The sequence below is a fragment of the Euprymna scolopes genome, chromosome 23 (assembly GCF_053919585.1).
Source record: "Euprymna scolopes isolate OS-2025 chromosome 23, ASM5391958v1, whole genome shotgun sequence".
NCBI lineage: Eukaryota > Metazoa > Mollusca > Cephalopoda > Sepiida > Sepiolidae > Euprymna > Euprymna scolopes.
Window position 1 is genome coordinate 44,265,159 of NC_136504.1, and position 22,490 is coordinate 44,287,648.

The 22,490-nt window shown below is 34.8% G+C and overlaps 1 protein-coding gene across 1 annotated transcript in view; it reads right to left on the reverse strand.

Moving 5' to 3' along the window:
* The window catches only part of LOC145245858 (transcription factor 21-like), a 78,933-nt gene extending 59,145 nt beyond the window's left edge, over window positions 1-19,788 (reverse strand). Inside the window, exon 1 of the mRNA XM_080107566.1 lies at window positions 19,430-19,788. Within this exon, the coding sequence (XP_079963692.1) occupies window positions 19,430-19,726 (297 nt within the window). The 5' untranslated portion in view covers window positions 19,727-19,788. The remainder of the gene's footprint in view (window positions 1-19,429) is intronic.
* Between the last annotated feature and the right edge of the window lie 2,702 nt (window positions 19,789-22,490).

A 22,490-nucleotide genomic window follows, 5' to 3' on the forward strand; every position in this document is an offset into this window, starting at 1 on the left:
GATTCTTGATGGTGGCGCATGTGTCATTTTTTTTTTTTTTTGCTTTTTACATCACTACTTTATATTTAAAAGTGAACGTGGCTGTCTGTGTGTGTGTCTGTGTACATTTTCCTTCGCAATAATTCTGTCAATTTTCAGTCTACAGACTCGAAATTTGATATACAGGGTACTAAGATTTGGGAAAATCTTTATGATCGGTTTTCGGCCAGAAACTTGGTTGTTAAGGGGTCAAAATTCAACGATTTGACCTTTGAGAACTCTATCAAGCTCCTCCCACAATTTTGGGTCTAAACACTTGAAATTTTATATATAGGTTCCTTAGACATGGATCTAAATTAATAACTTGATTAGAACCGAAAACAATAAATGTTAAGCGGTCATAATAGGGGTCAAAGTTTAAAAAATTGACCCTTTTTTTTTTTTTTGCTCATCATACACCTCCAAACACCCGGGCAACGCCGGACTGAAATGCTAGTATAATATAATAATAAATACGAAATCTGCATTAATCATAAAATCATATTTAAGCGTATTTTACGACCGGGCAATGTCGGGCATTATTGAAACGTGCTCTCAAAAAGCATGGCGAATTTACAATTCCTGCCGAATTCCGACAAGAACTGAACTACACAAGAACTACAATTTCATGAGGATGTCCTCTCACCCAGACCACCCAAATATTGTTTTATTATCTGAGGATTCGTCTCTAAATCAGCAAGCGGTTTGACAAAACATTCAAAAGTGCATAATGAATGGCTATTGTAGAGAACTTGAATGCCTACTAGACATTATCCTCGAGTGTCTAAAGTCTATTTGTACAAGGGTTTGCCAGAACAACCTGGCATGAGGACACTTTTCCCTAGAAGTAAACCCTGATCAAATATTCCAAATCACATAGTATTCACAGCACAAATAAGATCTCACTATGGCTAACTTACATTAGCTTTTACGAGGAATGGTACACCATCTCCAAGTGATGTTACCTTAAGTAGCAGCACGAAGCTGGATACTCCACAAGACTAGATAAATTCTTGTCATGGAACCCAGTAAGACCAAGAACGCAGAACGAAAGAAAAACTACAACATATGAAAATGGTTAATTGAGCAGAGGAAAATTATGTTCTCAATTTCTTGAATAACTCAGTGTTTGAGAGATAAATAACTTTAATGGAACATTCGAATATCTATGTATCTCATATAGAGTTCAATGTAGTGTGCCCTTGATTTCTGAGAACTTCAGCTGAAGTAAAATAAAACAAAAAAGTCCCTCTACAAGAGCTACCAAACATTGGCAAGTTCACCTACCACATCTGTGAACGTTTATGCAAGAGTGAAGCTGGGTTGAAGAGCCACATGGATGCTCGACATCAATCTGAAGATATGACAAGCTTGTGTCAAATGCGTGCAAATTATAAAAATAATATTATGACGTGATAGTGAGATGAAAAAATCGGTTTGTTATAATTTGTTTTGTTCCTTTTTCATTTCTCCATAAGTGACCATCTATCTGTCTGTCTGAGGCACGGTCTCTACCAAACTCCTCTATTAAGTTTGGATATACAGACTTGAAACTTGATATTTAGCGAATTCGAGCGTATGGAATAAATTCTATTTCGACTTTAGCCCGTAAAAATAGTTGCTAAGGGGTCAATATTGAAAAAATAATGGAACATAGCAGGCGTAGATCGACTAAACGTGCTATTTCTACGCATGCGAAAATGTGTATTCGTATCGTTAACAACGTTATTTTTAAACAAGTTTTGTATGCATATGAATTTAGGTAAGACGGTAACAAATAAAGCTTAAGAACTATATGGTTTAGTTCCGATTTTTGCTGATGGCACCGAAGTCATATTTTTTAAAAAACTTTTGACATAACTATTATATATTCAATACAATATAATAACCAATACAGTATTGGCTCTTTAATAATGAATACGAAATCTGCATGAATTAAAATATCATATTCAAGCGTATTCCACGACTGAGACACGCGGGGGGGGGGGCACCATATAAAACATATAATCATCAATAGAGAATTGACTCTATAATAATAAATACAAAATCTGCTTAATTTAAAATATTATATTTACGTGTATTTTATGACCGGGCAACGCTTGGCGGTTTGCTAGCATATTATATATAAGTTACATAGGATATTCCGCGTCTCATTCTCGTGAGAATTCGTCAGATCGTTGAACGCGGAATATTCTGTGTAGATTAATTGCCATATATATTTTCATAACTTAATACCTAGCTCTACCTATGTATTGAGCACTGTTGAAGTAAATACTGAAACTTTACGCATAAAACATATTTTCGTATAATTTACGCATAAAACATATCTGCGTATATTAATATAAATTAATTAATACGAAGGTATGTTTTATGCGTAAATTTTCAGTATTTACTTCAACAGTGCTCAATACATAGGTAGAGCTAGGTATTAAGTTATGAAAATATATATGGCAATTAATGTACACAGAATATTCCGCGTTCCACGATCTGACGAATTCTCACGAGAATGAGACATGGAATATCCTATGTAACTTACTATATATATATATATATATATATATATATATATATATATATATATATATATATATATATAGTGAGAAAGAGGGGAGGCGAGAGACAACATAAAACAAAGTAAAAAAGAAAGCGATGACCACATACATAAAGAAAAAGAAAGAATGTAGAGAATTTGAAAGAGAAATAAAAAGAAAGAGAAAAGGGAGTTACAGAATAGGGGGTCGAGGGTAGGTTTATTGGTGAAGTATATATACTTTTTAATCCGGCACTAATCAAAAAACGGTCATATCCAGGTGTTTTATCTTCTACCGATAAAAATGGCGATTCCTCGCTCAAAAAGTGGGCGCGGATTTGGCACGAATTCTGGCAGTTTCGCCCGCCCTTTCCGTCTGGATTTTCTGCAGTCCCCTTCACATATCTACAGTGAATCTCCATCTCTAGATAAATATACAAATCATATATATATATATATTTAATAGTACAGAAGTTCAGAAAAACATTGGTACCGTTGGTTTCAAGGCTAACATAAAGGGGTACATTTTACCATTGGTCCCCTTTATGTTGAGCTTGAAACCGACGGTACCAATGTTTTTCTGAACTTCTGTACTATTAAATAAATAAATATTAAGCTCTTATATCGAAAAAGTTTTTCTTTGTAATCGAGCACTTTGTTGGAATTCTTTCCCCCCAAAACAGTAAACACACACACACACACACATTATATATATATATATATATATATATATATATATATATATATATATATATATACTAGTTGTACTAACCCGGCGTTATCCGAGATGCAGCAATGTCATTTGAGTTTTTCATTCTTTATTTGTTGGCAAATTTTTCATAGTTATTATATGCATATATAATTTTTCATAGTTATCATATACATATATAATTTTTCATAGTTATCATATACATATATATATATGTGTGTGTATATATATATATATATATATATATATATATATATATATATATATATATATACACACACACATATTGCAGATGTTTCCGCATTTCATCCTCGTAAAGATTCGTGAGGCTATTGCATGAAATTGACGTTGCTTTGTGTTTTTATTTATTCCCTTAGTATTACGTTTGCTAGTTAGTCAATTTACAGAGAAAGAAATAAAATTTAACGAAGACAACTCGTTTTATATCATGTTACGATATGCCCAATCGAGGATTACCAACTTGGAATTTATTCCCGATTACGTATCGTGTTATGAAAAAAATATGTAATATGCCGATCGTAGAATATTACGACCCAGATGGCAAGGTAATCCAAGGTTCTTTGATCAGTACCGATATGAAATAACGCAGAACACAATTCGACAAGACAAGAAGAAATGATCAGACATAACAAGATTATGCGTATGTATTTATATGTACATCAATTATTTTATCGTGCAATAAAATTTTATAAACATAAAACAAAACATAGAATGCAATGTCTCAACACGTCAAAACAAAACGAGGCGAAGAAAAGTTAACCGATGTCTCTTTTCTGTTTTTTTCTTTTCTTTATATTATGTAAAATATTATTAAGTCAAACGAAAAGAAATGCCTTGAGATTTTAGTTCGGCTATTCATGAGAGTGGACAGTATCGGGATAAAAAGGGAGGATTAATAATCACAGAATATTTATCTCTTAGAAAAGATATAATCCGAGTGAGATGAAAGATCCACGGAAATAAAATATTCAAGAAAAGTCATCATTCAACTCAAAGCTTCCTAGAATTTTAATAGTTCTTTGATATTCAAAGGTAACACGTCCATTTCTCGATTTAGAGTAAGTCTGGTTCTGTGGGGTGTCTGCCCTTTCCTGCTGTATTGATAAATATATATAGGCACGCTGGCCCTTTTTCCCGTGCAGTTATCTCCAAAATGAGTTAATTCGGACGTGTGGTGAAATTAATGATTTCTCTGCCACAGATCCTGACGACATCTGTATGCTGCGACGTTTGAATTCAGAATACTTAAAAAAAATATATATTTTCAGTTTCCATGTAGTCTCATTTGTGTGCCAACTTTACTTCCAATTACTTACTCTTCTACATTTTTTATTTTTAGGAAGGAAGAACACATGTGGGGAGGGTAAGAGGATAAAGAAATGTGTGGCGTGACGAGTTGGATGGAGGGGCTATTTGGCTGTGTCCTTTCCGCTAAACGTTTAATGCGTGGGTGTTCGTTGCTCTTCCTCAATCGAATAAAAATTTAATCTAAGAAGGGGGGGATTATCACGCATTTTAGCTGGACCTCGTACCGGCATCAACACTTAATGGCACTCGCCTTTAACACTTGATTAAAAATACCACTTATGATTGAATAAAGATAGTTCTAAAGAAGAAAACTCTTTATTAGTGTTGGAAATCAGAATTTTGGGAGGTATCGGAATCGGAAAAATAAAGAATCGGAATCAGTAATTGCATCGGAATCGGGAATTTAGAACGGAACCGGCCCATCATTACTTTTTATATGCCGTGAAGAAACGTTTTAGTTATTTTCCTTGATGAATTTTATTTCTGGTCATAGTTTAAAATGCTTCCATATTAACAGTTGTGTAGAATTGCTTATTTTCTTTATTATTACAGTGTAACAATCTCTAAATTTATATCTTGTTTATATTTCATCCTTCTGGTTTCGCTTTAAAATAGTTCATATGTTTTTTGCTATTAATAAATTTTCGTCGCTGCAGAACAGGCTGTACAGCTAGAAGTTAATACTTTCGTCACGGATTGCGAAACGTGCGTAGGGCTAAAGGAAAAATATACATATTTACGAAACAAATTATAATTGTGGTCTAATTCATTTTTTTTATTTGTCATTGGGATGAAACTAATATATGTATATATACTTTAAATTTGTCTTTACATAAGCAGTAATGTGTTGCTACACAGTCATGAGCATGTTTCGGTCTTCCAGTGTTTAATAACTAGAGACCGCTTCAGGCAACGACGCTTGAAAAACGGAATTCTTAATATATGCTCTGAAAGTAAAAATCCAATTTTATTGAACTTAATTGTAGCAATTTAGATAAACTTTATTGAATATATATATATATATATATATATGTGTGTGTGTGTGTGTGTGTGTGTGTGTGTGTGTGTGTGCGATGTATGTTTCATCCGCTAAAAGGCTGGAACAGGGTCAAAATTGAAAAATTTGCATTTTGGGATCATCAGAAGGCAACGGACATATAGAAAAAACAGTCAGCGAGTATTCAACGGTAGGAAGTCGGAATATTGCATTTTTCGTTAAAGTTGACCGCTTTTTCTTAATTCCCTGAAGAGGACTCAAATTTATTTTTTGAAGGGGCTTTCTAACTAGAATATTAATTAAATAAATATCAACAATTATTTCTATGCCCACAGATATTTGTATTTCATACTTACACAATCATAAGTGTAGGAAGTAATAATTACTGCTGGTCGGGAGTTCGAACCCAGGCACAAGGCCATCCTGGACTTCAGAGATAGATAACCTAGTCTTTCATTTTTCTTCTACCTCGGTATTTTTTGTATACATCAGGCGACTTTAACTTAAAATTCATTCCTGTTTATGCGCGTGCGCGTGTGTGGATACGTACATTTGCATGTGTGTGGTCGGTATGAAATGCATATCTCTCTCTCTCTCTCTCTCTCTCTCTCTCTCTCTCTCTCTTTCAATAGCGTGTAGTGAGGTAGGCTGTAATGATTTTACATTTCGCGGCTATCTCGACCTGTATACGTTGCTTATCGAACACGGCCACAAAGTCTAGTGAATTTCAGATAATGTCAAAACTAAGTTGATTTTTTTTTTTAGTTAATTGTCATGGTCATATCGACTCCATTAAGGTTCCTGTGCAGCATAAAAAATCTAGTGAAGCAGTTCTCGCCCCCCCCTCTCTCTCTCTCTCTCTCTCTCTCTCTCCACATCTGCTTTGTGTGTAGACAAATCCGTAAAATCGGTCTGCAAGTAAAGGAAAACAAAAATACTAACATCTGCAATTGACACCCCTAAAATCTATACAATAAACTGAACGTACGTGCGTCCGGCTCGCTTCAATAATAACGTATGAAAATGTAATTTTTATTACAAAATAATGGAGAATTAATCTTAATAATAACCGATGAAGATAGCAAAGAAAGGAAAGCTTAATCACGTATGCAACTTTAAATCCTATGAGCAAAGGATCAGAGGCTTAATCCCAATAATATATGGTAATAAAAAAAAGGAAAGAATTTCTTTCACTTTTAATATAAATACAATTTTTTCCCTTTATTATTATTATTATTATTATTATTATTATTATTATTATTATTATTATTATTATTAAAACCGAACAAAGATAGATACAGATAGACATTATATATATATATATATATATATATATATATATATATATATTGATAGAAAGAGAGAGAGAGAGAGAAAAGGAAGCGTTGTGTATGTGTGAGTGCGTTGTATGAGAGAGAGAGAGAGAGAGTTTTGTTTTTCTTATCGATAAGTTTTGTTTTCTTGTATATATATATATATATATATATATATATATGATTAGCTTTTTTTTTTTTTTTTTTTTTTTTTTTTTTTAGAAAAAGAAATCCAGCAGAGTGCTCAATTAAAAGGAAAACCTGAAAACAAGAGCGTATTTATACTTTGTATTGTGTGTACAGAAAGTTGTTAGATGAGACAAGTTACTGGTACCGTCGGTTTCAAGCCCGATAATTAGGACCGTTTAAGATTTCCATATCAAGCTCTCTTCAGCCAATACTCAGCTCATATATATAAGTTTTGAAAATATATATGTCAATTAAGCTGCACAGAATTTTCCGCATTTCATCCTCGTAAAGATTCGTGAGGCTATTGCATGAAATTGATGTTGCTTTGTGTTTTATTTATTCCCTTAGTATTACGTTTGCTAGTTAGTCAATCAGATTCTTTGTTATTCACACGCCCATTTTTCGTAGCCAATGGGTGCGACTTTATCAGGCAAAGGTTTACTTAACCTCTCCATATATATATATCGACAAGCCCAATAAAAGAGTAATAAAAATTGAACATGCCAATGAATAATAAACAGTTACAAGCCTCCACCCCTTGGAAACACTTCAAATGAACTACGAAAATTGCCATTTTTACATCTCCAACACATTTGAAAATAATTTCTGACGAGGACGTTTCACAGAACGTCTGAAACGCGCGTAAAAACGATTTAAATGACTTAAAAACATTATTACAATGATCCAAACATAATTCTCAATGAAAAACCAAGACACGGAATAATAAAATAATGTTAAAAAATACACATTGTTGGTGACTACTCCCTTATTTAAATATATATATATATATATATATATATATATATATATATATATATATAATAAGAGAGAGAGAGAAAGAGAGAGAAAGAGAGAGAGAGAGACGGAGGGCAGAAAGAAAGATGGTTAATTTTGTTTTATCTTCTTTTATTTGTTTACTTCTAATGATGTGAACAAATGATAAGGAATTAACTTGAAAAGCGAAAGCGAGTGGGCGAAGTCTTCTAGTTTACAAATCAATACGTATAGTATACTAGTGAGGGGGGGGTCGTAAAATTCACTTAAATATATTTCAATTTGTCCAGATTTCGTATATATTATTAGAGATTCGTGATTTCAAAAGTTCTTTTAAATAATGTATTTGGGTGCCATCAGCTAGAATCAGATCAGAAAGAAAAAATTTAGCATTCAAAGCTGGTGACGTTACCACTGTACCAACGTGACACGCATATGAACTGATAAAAAAAACTAAGATGAATGTACAAAAAGTATAACGATTTATTTATTTCTTTTTTTAATTTTGACCCCTTTTGACCCCTTAAAAACTATTTTATGTCTTTTCAGAACGTTAATGGAAAAAAAGCAAATTCGCACAATTTTCTTATTTCAATTCAAGTTAGGCTGAAAAGTTGCTGAAACAGCTCGCGATATTAACGAAACCGCTACTGAGCGCACAGCACGATATAGGTTTAAGAAATTTCGTGGTGACGACAATTCTGTAGATGATGAGCGCAATGGTCAGTCATCGGATGTTGACAACGATCAATTAAGAGATTTCGTCGAAGCCAATCCATGCACAACTGTTCGAGAAATTGCTTCCAAATTAGACGTAACGTATACGACAATTTCAAACCACTTGAAAATTACAAATGGCGCCAGACTCTCTGTTGAACACGATAGGTTTGAGAAAAGGAGTTAAAAAAAAAAAAACTATACAAAATACTGTTAGAAACTCACTCAATATATATTACCGTGATATAAGCTGACATATATGCGGTGGGGTTTTAACAGTATTTTGTATAGTTTTTTTTTTTTAATTTTTAACTCCTTTTCCCAAACTTACCGTTTTCAACAAGGAGTCTGGAGCCATTTGTAATTTTCAAATACATCAGTAAACACTGTTTTTTTAGCTGAATAAACATGTTACATTAAATGAAAACACTAAAAAAATTATCCAGTTAGGTAGAAAAGTAACTTATCTTGCCTTTGATAACATTTATCTGTTATATATTAGTTATTTGACAACTTTTTCGAATCTATGTGTATAGTAATACAAACCCTGAATTTTTTTTTTTGACCCAGAAGCACCACCTGGCGACAGTTTAGTGAAACGCGCCAAGAAAAGATGGCTGCCATCCGCATACTGCATAAGTGCCTTTTGTTGTTTCGTGAACACAAAAAAGTATTAAAACTAAATTAATTTTTCTAAATAAAATATTTGTTTTAATAATTGATAATACAAGAAGTGTTTTCTCATTTTTTGTCTGTTTGAAATGTTAAAAAATAAAGTAATTTTTTTTTATAAATATATGGTTTCGTTTGTCGTGTCTTCCGTTCGGTTTCGTTACATAATCAACCGTATCCACTTCCGGTAGCTTGATTTTTTTTTTTTCCCGAACAGTGATCATGGACATTATTTTCTTGGAGGGGGGAGGGTCGTTTTAAAACTATCTACCTCAGTATTTTCTTCAATTTTCTATTTTTTGGCGATGATCAAGACCCCTAAGATATGATCCCCTCACGTCGGACATTATTTCTCATTCTCACGTAACACTCGACGCAACTTTTCTTTTTTTTTTTTTTTTTATTAAATAAACGCTTCAAAATAAATTAAACCGCTAACAACTTAGCCAGCCAGCTAGAAATATCGATTTTTTCTTTTTAAAAGCAGTAAATAAGTATAAATATTTTTAAAAATATACGGTCTGTAGTCTCGTTTTTAAACAGAATAAACGTTTTAAAATAAGTGAAACCACTAATAACTTAGCCAGTTAGGTAGAAAACGGACACTTAGAAAATCGATTTTATTTTTTTAAAGACAACCGTAAACAAGTAAAAATATTTTTTTAAAAAATATTAGGGGGGATATAGTCTCTTTTTAAAAACAATATCTCCTTCAAGAACGGTCATAAAATGTGTTTTTAATCTATATTTATTCAATAAGGGACCAGTTTTCCTACTTAGCAAAAAGGGACGAGTTGCCGGGTATGGTTGTTTTTGTTTTACGGCATATCAACACTTTTCAGGTTATTTAATGCCGAATTCAAAGATTTTGAAGAACAATTTTTTAATAGAATATAGTTGTTGTTTTCAAGTCGGTTTCTATTCAACCCATACTTGGGACCCTAACAGGTACTACCACTCCGGGTCAGAGTGGACCTGGGAGCAATGGTAATTAAAGGGTGGCTCCAGGCTCCACACTCCCCAAAGCCCGCCAAATGGAGCCTCATCACTGGATATAGTTTACGGTCATATCCAGGAGTCCTGGATATGACCGTAAACTATATCCAGTGATGAGGCTCCATTTCCAGGACCTGCCGGGTATGAGTTTTCTGGGACGAGATTTCCTAATTCACACACACACACACACACACACACACACACACACACACACACACACACACACACACACACACACACACACACATTGTGTGTGTGTGTGTGTGTGTATGATGAGAGAGAGAGCTTCGAAACTGAAACAAAACACCTAATACGCTGCGAGAAAGGGGTAAATTAGTTGTAAACGAAACCAAATTAACGAAAATATGACAAGATATATACCCCCTCTCTCTAAAAAAAAAAAAAGAAAAAAGAAAAAAAGAAAAAGAGAAAAAGAAAAAAGAAAAAAAAAAGAAAAAAACCCGAAGCCTCTCCTCCTCTCATGTACATAGCCCATTAAGCACACGAAGTGCTGTGTTAATGGCTTCCTAGCTGGATTATCAAGGCGTCACAGTTGAGCGAGCAAGAGGCAGTTCACTTTTGGGTGGGCCATGTCTTCCGTGACATAGTACACGTTCACTTTTGATGGTTGTCGCTACGCGGACTTTCTTTTATTAATTCTAACTGTTTTGCTCTCGTTTTTGTTTGTTGGTCTGATTAAAAAAAACAACAAAGAAACAATAACAACAACGAAAGAAATGGTTAGAATCTTTGATAATAGTTTGGTTCTGCAATAAATTCCTTACACGACGATGTCAAAGATTACACATGATTAAATTAACTTTCCCACTCTTTCTCACTCTCTCTATATATATATCTTACACACACATACACACAGAGCCGTATATATATACATATATATATATATATATATATATATATATATACATTAGCAGTTCAGTCCGGGGTTTTCTCAGGCCCTATGTATGTACTGTTCATAACTTTATCTGCATATGTGTGTGTGTGTATATATATATATATATATATATATATATATATATATATTAAAAAGTTTGACTCATGTCTAGGCAACCTACATCTAAAGTTTCAAGTGTTTAGATCCAAAATTGGCGGAGAAGTTTTGTAGAGTGTGGAAAGGTCAACTCTTTCAACTTTGAACTCTTGGCAGTCAAATTTTTGCCCAAAAACTGATTAAAAAGCTTGCTGTATGTTTGCATTACCTTTTTGTAAAATTTCAAATCTTTAGACCCAAAATTAGCTGAATAGTTTGCTAGAGACCACAAAAATCAAATCTTTTGAACTTTGATCCCTTGGCAGCCAAATTTTCAGCCACAAACCGATTAAAAAGCTTGCCCTATGTCTGAATACACTTTAAGAAAAATGTCAAATATTTAGACCAAATCTTGGCTGAGTAATTTGGTAGAGACCGGAGATCAATTTTTGTAAACTTTCACCCCAATTTGATCCCTTAAAATTTATGTGTTTGGGCTCAAATCAAATTAAAAAGTTTGATCTAATATTTCAAATGTTTTGACTCAAAATATGGCGGAAGATTTCGTTAAAGTTTTCGAAGGTCAAGTCGTTGAACTTTAACCTCTTGACAGCCAAATTTCTGTCTGAAAGCTAATTAAAAAGATTTTCCCAAATCTCAATACCCCTTATGTCAAATCTCGAGTCTATAGACTGAAAATTGACAGAGTAGTTTGCTAGGGAAATATAAACACACACAGACAATTTCACTTTTATAGATATACTAGCAGTTCAGACCAGCTTTTCTCGGACTATGTACATAATGTGCATATGTATGCATATAATTAAATTTTGACTCATGTCGAGGTAACCTACATCTAAAATTTCCAGTGTTTAGACCCAAAATTGGCGGAGGAGTTGGGTAGAGTCTAGAAAGATCAACCCTTTCAACTTTGACCTCTTGGCAGCCAAATTTTCGCCAAAAAACAATTAAAAGCTTGCTGCATGTCCGAATACCCTTTATGTAAAATTTCAAATGTTTAGACCCAAAATTGGCTGAATAGTTTGCTAGAGACTGCAAGGTTCAAATCTTTGGAACGTTCACCTTTTGGCAGGCAAATTTTCGGCCAAAACCCGATCAAAAAGCTTGCCCAATATCTGAATACACTTTATGTAAAATTTCAAATGTTTAAACGAAAAATTAGCGAGTAGTGATTAGTAGAGTAATTTGGTAGAGAACGCAGAGGTCAATTTTTTTTTTATTTTTTTTTTTTTACTTTAACCCCAATTTTAACCCCTTAACATTTATTGAAAATTTCACATTTATATTGGCAATATTCACTTTTATAGATATATAGATAATATTCACTTTTATAGATATATATGTTACAGAATATCAGAATATATCAAATATGATGCCATCGGTTTCGAGCTCTTACTGTTTTAGAAGACGAAATATAATGCAATGTAAGAAATTTACCGTTAGCCTTCCTCAGCCATGTTTTCATTTTTTTTTTTTTTTTTTTTTAACGTGCCTGATGAAAGTAATGGTGGTACTAGTGCACTTATTGATCCGTGCTGAAATAATAACGTTATTATTTAAAAATCCATTCTTAACATGGGGAGGGGAGGGTGTTTTTTTTACCTATTCTGTACTTTAACCTTACAACTGAAGAAAAAAAAAATATAAAACTTCAGTAAGCTTTGGAAATACGATTAACAAAATAGCGCGGTTCAGTAAGTGCTTAAGCATCGTAATGGTAAGTTGTTTTCGCTGTATTATGTCGCGTTATCTTACATCGTAACAGCCTGAAACCGATGGTATCAATGTGTTCTGCTATTCTCTAACACAATAATTACTATTGGAAACTACTGGGTCCTTCAGCCTCACTTTCTTTCTCACTTTCAGCCGGAACTTTCTTCAGGGAGAAACTTTATTCTCCTCTCACCGTTTTCTCTGCTTGAGCAAAAGCACAGTCGCTTATCCGTCAGGGCTCGGCCTTTTATTCCTCTCCAATCTTCCAGTTCTTCTGTGCATCGACAACAAACGGAACAAACTTTCTGCCTTTCGGAGATTAGTGCATTAGAAGAATTACGACTCACTACAACTATTAAATAATTGAGCATTCTGATTTCTTTCAAACGAAACCAAAAAAGGTCTCCCCCCCCTCTCTCTCTCTCTCTATATATATATATATATATATATATATATATATATATAGTGACCAGGCAACGCCACAGGGGAGACAACCAAAGCAGCAAAACTGAAATCGGCCTGCAGGACACTATATATACAAATGTAGCCAAATTTGGGCATATTTTATTGGTTTATAAATAGAACTCCTTTTTTTCCAAATTGTCATAAAATTTTAACCACAGGATAGTATTATAATCTTCAAAAAGCCTGTAGATTTTCATGTAGTTTCGTCCCATAGAACCAAAGATATGAGCATTTCAATATTAGATTTGGCTACCAGTGTGTGTGTGTGTATATATATATATATATATATATATATACTTTTTATTTGTTTTTACATAAGCAGTAATATATTGCTACACAGTCATGAGGTTGTATCGTCTTTAGTTACTAGTAACTAGCTGACCGAAACATGCTCATGACTGTGTAGCAACATATTACTGCTTATGTGAAATACTTCGGTATTGAGCACTCTTGTATTAACCTCGTCAAACCCTCATGGGTTATTTAACCTCTGAAAAACAACATCAGATTATAATGGTAGTTTAGTTTCGTTTCCTAGAAGTACATCCACTGAAAAAAAAAACATGTCTCTAATAAAAGTGCTCAATGGATTAACAGAGCATATTGAATTCATTTATACAAACAAATGTTTACATATGTGCATACATGTTTCTGTAATTTCCCGTTTCAGAGAAATCAAGTCCTTAGGCCAAGGATATCGCTTAAAAATACGCTCAATATACAAAACTTTTTATACCAAACGTTCATTTAATAAATACACACACACGCACGCGCATATATATATATGTGTGTGTGTGTGTATGTGTGTGTGTGTTTGTACGCGCGCGTATATTTACGTATAATATGTATATATGTATGTATATATATACATGTTTATATGTCTATATATATGTATGTGTGTATGTGTATGTGTCATATATATATATATATATATATATATATATATATATATATGTGTCATATATATATGTGTGTGTGTGTCTGTATGTGTGTGTGTATGGAGGGTAATTAAACCATAAATTCACATATGCATGTATGTTTATCTCTGCATTCTTGTATAACACCCTAACCTTATCTATACCCCCCTCTCTCTCTCTCATTGACTATGTTTCATTCAATTTACTTTCTTCATGTGAGTGCGCGCGTGCATATTTGTGTATGCGTGTATAGGTGTGCATGCCACACCCTCTTCACATTATTAACGATGTGGGAAAACATAGGAACGAGTACAAAGCAAAACACGTTCAAGGCAGAAAGAGGGAAAATAGCAAGACAGAACAACATACCAAGACAAACGCTTCAATGAGAATGTTATATATATATATATATATATATATATATATATATATATATATATATATATATATATATATATATATATATATGTGTGTGTGTGTGTGTGTGTGTTTATATTCCGAGTACCACGGTTTACCTCGACCTGGGTGGGAACAGCAAATAATTGTTGTTAAGCGATGGCTACAATGTTTGACCCCTCCCTCTCTCTTACTTCATTAAAAAAATTTCTTTTCATTTTGTTTCCGCTGGATTTTGACGTGGCCTTCTCTTTTAGAAGGCCGTTCACTTGAGTTTCTTTTATTTTCTTCTGACGTCACCGTGGTTGGTGCAAACCGTCGCCTAACGAGATTTTGCAATACCTTGAATGAACAGCTATATCAAACGAGGTTCTCTTATGTTTTTTCCTGCTGACGCTCACGATTAGGACCACACTATTGAATGAAAAAAAAAATACATAAATAAAACGAAATGCTTATCTGGAGTACTTTAAATTCTTTGTTAAATAATTTTCTGATCGCTAATTTGCAGATCGATAACAGAAATTCTTAGAAAATAATGGCCTCTATTTTGTGGATTAGGGATTCAATTTTCGGTCTACAGACTCAAGATTTGACATAAGGGGTATTGAGATTTGCGAAAATCTTTTTAATCGGTTTTCGGTCAGAAATTTGGCTGTCAAGGGGTCAAAGTTCAACGATTTGACTTTTGAAAACTCTACCAAACTTCTCCGCCAATTTTTAATCTAAATACTTTAAATTTTAGATGTAGGGTCCTTGGACATGGATCAAACTTTTAAACTTTTATTGAGCCCCCAAAATATAAATGTTAAGAGGTCAAATCTATTCAGCTAATTTTAGGTCTAAACATTTGAAATTGTACATAAAGGGTATTCAGACATGCAGCAAGCTTTTTAATCAGTTTATGGGCAAAAATTTCGCTGCAAAGAGGTCAAAGTTGAAAGAATTGAACTTTGCAGACTCTACCAAACTTCTCCGCCAATTTTGGATCTAAACACTTGAAATTTTAGATATAAGTTACCTGGGCACGAGTCAAACTTTTTAATATGTATATACATATGCACATAAAGTTATGAACAGTACATAGGGACCAAGCAAAGTCGGACTGAACAGCTAGTGTTGCTATAATAATCTCCATCTTTCCATTCCAGATGACAAAACTGAACTGCAAGTTTTGATTCCTTTCTTCTGGAAGCGAGATCTTTTAAACAGGATACCCGCATACGAGATTTGTGCTGTCGAAGGTGAGCGAACAACTACATTTGCGTCGATCTCAAAGTTCTACAAGCCTTTCGATTCTGGCAACATGAGTCTTGGAGATAAGCCTTGCTCGGGACGGCAGTTGAATGATGGAGATTTGCAAACCGGGTTGGACATTGCGCCTACATCGATCACTCGAGAATTGGCTGAGGAGTTTGGAGTTGGCAATTCGACAGTTCGCCAACACAAAAAGCCGCGCCAAGAGCCACACGAGTTTACCGAAACACAAGCCAACAGACGAGTTGACATTTGCGTCAATTGCTGTACAATCCATTGGACGAGTGTTTTTGTAAGTGCATTGTGGCGTGCGACGAGAAATGGGTCTCTCTGGTTCAGCACAATCGAGGCAAGCGATTGGTTCAGAAAGAGCAAGAGACACCGCCGGTTTCAAAACAAGATCGATTCAGCAAGAAAGTTATGTGATGCGTTTTGTGGAACTGAAATTGGTTCCGAATGGTCTTGCCATTAGTGCTGAACTTTACTGGAAGTAACTAGAGCAGGTCTACGAAAAGTTGAAGCAAAAGTACCCGGCTATGATCAACCGAAAGTGCACTTTGATACAGCAGGACAATGCAAAGCCACGCATCGGCAGGAAGACCAAAGACAAGTTTGAAGAGCTGGACGGCGTTGAGGCTCTGCCATATCCAGGCTACACTTGACAGAGCTCCATCAGATTACGGCCTTTTTCGTTCAATGCAACATATTCTGAAAGGCTGTCGATTCGATTAGTTTGATTAAGAGTCCATGAGCAAAATAAATGTATGTATGCATGTATGTATGTATGTATGTATGTATGTATGTATGTATGCATGCATGTATATATGTATGTATATATATATATATATATATATATATACGGGAGCCCTCTCCACCCCAATACACATATACACACACGCAAATATACACAGTGCTAGTTGGCCGTTGACCCAGAAAAAAGAGTTCAAAAAGAGTTCATTCGCCGTGGTGAAGGCAACCTTTATAGGAGAAGCAAATCTCTGATTTAAAAAACCATAAAGCGGAAGACCATTACCCGCATTAAGCTGGTCTGCAGTTTAATTTGTTTCTGGCTATCTTACTCTTGCTTGTTGCTGGATCTCAACATTTTGAACCGAGAGAGAGACTTAGCTGTCGTACAAAGCTAAGACTCTGTAACATCATCTGTGTATAGATACTCCCTCAGGCATTTGGCCTTATGAATTTTAAATGTCTGAGGGAGTGGCACTCGTCTGACAAGACGTCGCAATAATCATGTATGTATGTCAGTCAGTCAGTCAGTCAGTCAGTCAGTCAGTCACACACACACACACACACACACACACACACACACACACACACACACACACACACACACACACACACACACACACACACACACACACTTTAATTCATCTCTCCATTACGTTGAACTATTAATGTCATAATTTACACCATTATATATATTATTAAACATTTTACATGCATAAATATTTAATAATAAAAATAAATAAATACACCCCATAAAAATAAGGGCGATATATTCATATATGTATAAAATCATTCCAAAACGAGATGCATGCTATCATAAAAACCTTGCTATCGTAAAAAACCTTGACACCTCAAAAGCATGTGGACCCGATCTTATCCCAGCTGTGCTATTAAAAAAGTGCTCAGCCGAAGTAGCTCCAGTTCTCTCCAAACTCTACAACAAATGTCTTAATGAAGCTTGCTTTCCGGGCTGTTGGAAAACTGCTTCTGTTGTACCAGTATTCAAGAATTCTGGCGAAAGGACAGACCCATCAAATTATCGCCCCATTAGCCTCCTCCCACTTTTTGCCAAAATATTTGAGACCATAATTAACCATGCTCTAGTCCATCATCTTACAGATGCTAAACTACTGACTGACAAACAATATGGATTTAGACAAGCCCGTTCCACAGCAGACATCCTCACCGTGATCTCTGAACGTATATACCAATCACTGGACAAAGCGGGGGAAGGCAGAGCGGTAGCTCTAGATATATCTAAGGCTTTTGACAGGGTATGGCATGAGGGTCTCCTCAGTAAAATCAGATCATACGGTATCACTGGTAGAATACTTAACATAATTAAATCCTTCTTAGATAAGAGAAAAATCCAGGTAGTCCTCGACGGTCGCACATCTAAACAATATGATATAAATGCGGGAGTGCCCCAGGGTTCTATCCTTGGACCTCTATTGTTCCTGATATTCATAAATGACCTCCCCGACAACATTGCCTCTGAGATGGGTATATATGCTGATGACACTACACTCTATGGCAGACACGACAGGAAGACGAATGAACACATTTCTAAAGAAATGGCAGAAACACTAGAGGAAGACCTCCAATCTGTAGTGGAATGGGGACAAAAGTGGTTGGTCGCGTTCAATGCTGCCAAGACTAAACTAGTTTCATTCAATAATTACAAGAAACCCTCTCTACCACCAATAGCAATGGCCAACGACTCTTTATCTGAGAGTCCATCTTTCAAACTCCTTGGCCTAACGTTCACAGGAAACATGAGTTGGAACAATTACATTGAAGGCATTGCCAGGGCCGCTGCAAGAAAGGTAGGCTCTCTCTACCGTGCTAGAAAACTACTAACACCCGAAAGTATCCTGTACCTCTATAAGGCCACCATTCGCCCATGTATGGAGTATTGCTGCCACATCTGGGCTGGTGCATCTGCTACTAGTCTCTCGCTCCTTGACAAGGTTCAAAAGAGAGTCGCAAACCTGATAGGCCCTGAACTGGCATCTAAGCTTCAGCCTCTGTCCCATCGACGAAATGTTGCATCCCTCTGCCTTTTCTACAAGTATTTTAGTGGTGAATGCACTGATGAACTGCAATCACTTGTGCCCCCACGACGCGAGCACCCTCGACAAACCCGACAGGCTACTAGATCCCACCCCCACACTGTAGAGGTCCCTAGATGTAAAAGATCTTTTTACTCCAATAGTTTCTTCCCCAGAACCGCAAGACTCTGGAATTCCATTCCAGGTCCCTGCTTCCCCAACAGTACTGACGTGCAGAAGTTCAAGTGTAACGTTAACCGACACCTTGCTGCCCAAATCCCTACATAGTACCCCAGTAGTTGTTGCCCCTGATAGTAGCCCCCTACACCAAAGTGGCAATTTGCCTTGTTTGGGGTGAAAATGTAATAAAAAAAAAAAAAATAAAAAAAAATTTAATTCACACTCATAAGTTGTTATTCTTTTTAAAGTAGATCTTACACGTGTTTCGTTGAATAGCGAAGACCACTAAACAACTCCACAGAGACAGATATATGTTCCTAAACAGCTTTTTTTTTTGTTCGTTTTAATATTAAATGTTAAGGGATTTGGAAAATATAAAAGCTAAAAGGAAATAGAGATATGCGACGTCTTCAAAAACATTAAAACAAAAATATTAAAAATACTTACTAGATTTATCGGATGTATATATCCATGCTGTGGACCTTCCACTTCTTCAGTGTCTAATATTTGTCGTAGATGAGCAATGTAGCTCGCCGCCAGCCGCAAAGTGTCGAGCTTTGATAATTTCGTGTCGGGCGGAACCCAAGGTAACGTCGTTTTTAGCTTCGAGAATGCCTTGCTGAGTACGCGCATGCGTGCACGTTCCCTTGCATTTGCGGCGCTTCTTTGAACAGGTTTGTGTCTGGTGGGTTCCATGTCAAGACTGTCGCTGTCGATATCCATGTCTTTCCGCCGCCGGGGCATAGTTTGACTCGATACTGTCGTACAGAACAGTGAGAGAAAAGAAAATGGCCACAGTCGTCTGCCACTACGGAAAATGCCTATAAGGAAGGTCGATCGGCGATCATTGATAGGCGTTCGACAAAAATTCAGTCATGCGTCATGATATCTGCAAACAAAAAGAAGAGAAAACAAAGAAATTGCGTTGAGTAGATCTATATACCAATATCAAGGACGTTTATTCGTCTGTCTGTTTTACGGATAATCAACCGTTAGAAGTAGCAGCAGAAGTTAATGTTTTTAACGAATTCTTTTCTCGATTGGACGAAAGCAGTTTCTTCCTACCAATTACGAGTACCAAATATGAGATATTCATTCCCAAATCTCGTGCATGATAGAAAAGCCAAACACAGCATTTTTTTTCTTTCTGTTTTTCACAGTATTCTTCTTCCCTGGCCAACGCGTGAGCGCATATAACAATCCGACCTGACCCCTTTGGGATCAAAAAGCTCTCGGGAAGTAGCGCATACGTTACACAAGATTACTAAGTATAGCGACAACATCTCATCTCATCTAAACAATCTCATGTACACAGTGTGTACAAAACAAGTTCGTTTATATTTGTGGTATTATTGACACCCTTCCCAAGTGTTAGGGAGTAAAAAGGATTAAAAAATATAACAAAAAGGCACTTGTACACTTTAATCAAGACATTAAAAAAAAATGAACATATCGAAAAATAGGTTATATTTTACATATCCGTTTTCGACTGAGGATCTCTGAAAAAAAAAATTCACTTAATTTGATCGAGTAGTATTTTTTTTTACAGCGGAAAAACACGTTTTATGAGAGCGCAATGAAGGTAGCCATCTTTGAATTTTTTTAAAACGCCACGGGGAGATAACTCAGTTTAAAGCGCCGACGCTCCCTCCCCATCTTAAATACTAGCTATTCTTCCTTAAAATGGAAACATGACTACCTTTTGTTCGGTATCATAACAAATTGTCTTTTCGCTGTAAAAAAAAAAAAAAAAAAAAAAAAAAAAACTACTTGATCAAATTAAGTGATTTTTTTTTCCGGAGAACTTCATTCCATAACGGATACGTACAATATAACCTTTTTCGATATTTTCAATTTTTAATGTCTTGATTAAACTGTACAAGTACCAACAAAAAAAAAAATAAAAGGAAGTAGTTTATCAGTAACAGCAGTATAGGAAGTTGTTCACTGAGGTACACAAAAGAAAGCTAAAATAGGATTGTTAATCAAGGTGTGACAATAACGGGAACAAAAGCTTGATCGACATATTTTAGTGCTAGTTTTTACTGGTGGCAATGAGTTTTACGAGAGTTTACGACAGTTAGGGCCAGTTTACGGAAAGGCTTAGTAATTTATTTTTTGTAGATATCAAGTCACATTAGCGAAATATATTCTATTTTGTATACGAATAGTTTATAATTGCGTCTGAGGAGTAAATTTCGTAAATAAACAGGTGTAAATGAAAACTTCTATTTAACCTATGGATTGCGTCCTGACAGGTACTTCCAATTCCACGAAGTAAACCTGGGAGTAATAGCAAGTAACTAATGATCCTGCATTCGCTAAAAGTTACCAAATTTAAATTTCGCTACCAGATACCGTTTTGTGTCATAGGAAGGATGATTGAGGGTAGAAATTATATATATATAATATATATTTATATATATTTGAAAAAAAAAATTGGGGGGGGGTTACAGAATTTAATAATGGCTAAATACAGAACATTCAGCATGATGATTAAAAAAATAAAAAAAATGAAAATAAAGTTTAGCTAACCAGGTTTCGTTCCTCGCTCAACACAGCTAAATCGAGGAAAATACGATTAAAAAAAACAAAAAAAACGTCATGAATATGGCGGGGGTGGGGGGCGAAGCGAAAAATAAACGGGGGAAATATTACATAGAAACTAAATTAAGTCCTAAACGATTTTCTTTTTGCTTGCAAAGAGAAGGTCTCAAAGACTTAATAAAAATAGTTTCTAGACTTTTTAAATGAAAGGGCGAGTCCGACTTACTCAAGATCGTAAACATGTCAGCACTGAAATTCGTGGCACACGCATGGTTATATATATATATATATATATATATATATATATAGTAATTTATAAAATATATATGGCGATTTTATAAATTACTAACTAGCTCTACCTACGTATTGAGCACTTTTGAAGTAAATACTTAAAGTTTACGCATAAATCTATACTTTTGTATATTAATTTTATGTGAGTAAATGAAGTAGTGATATATATATATATATATATATATATATATATATATAAGTGTGTGTGTGTGTGTGTGTGTGTGTGTGAAAGTTTATAAAAGCCGAGAGCAATGTGGAAAACCGACATTTATGACGATACATTTTTTTCTTTTTAAGAAGGGGAAGAGTTCTCCCGAAATTAATTAAAGTTTTATACCACCAACGGACTTTATATACGCCGGACATGCCAGCAACTTGGTTTTCTGACGTTTGTATAGTGAGAGGATGAGTGAAAAATGAATAAATAAGTAGACATTTCGCTACCATTTTGCTACACGACCATTACCTGTCTATTTGCTTATTTTTCTCTTTACCAGCAATGCTTCAATTAAACTACCATTTACTAATATATATATATATATATATATATATATATATATATATAAGTAATCAATATAACATACGTTGAAGATAAAATATACGATATATCAGAAAATGAAATGTCGTGGAAACAGGAGGTATAAAAAAAAAGAAAAGAGAGAAAACAACT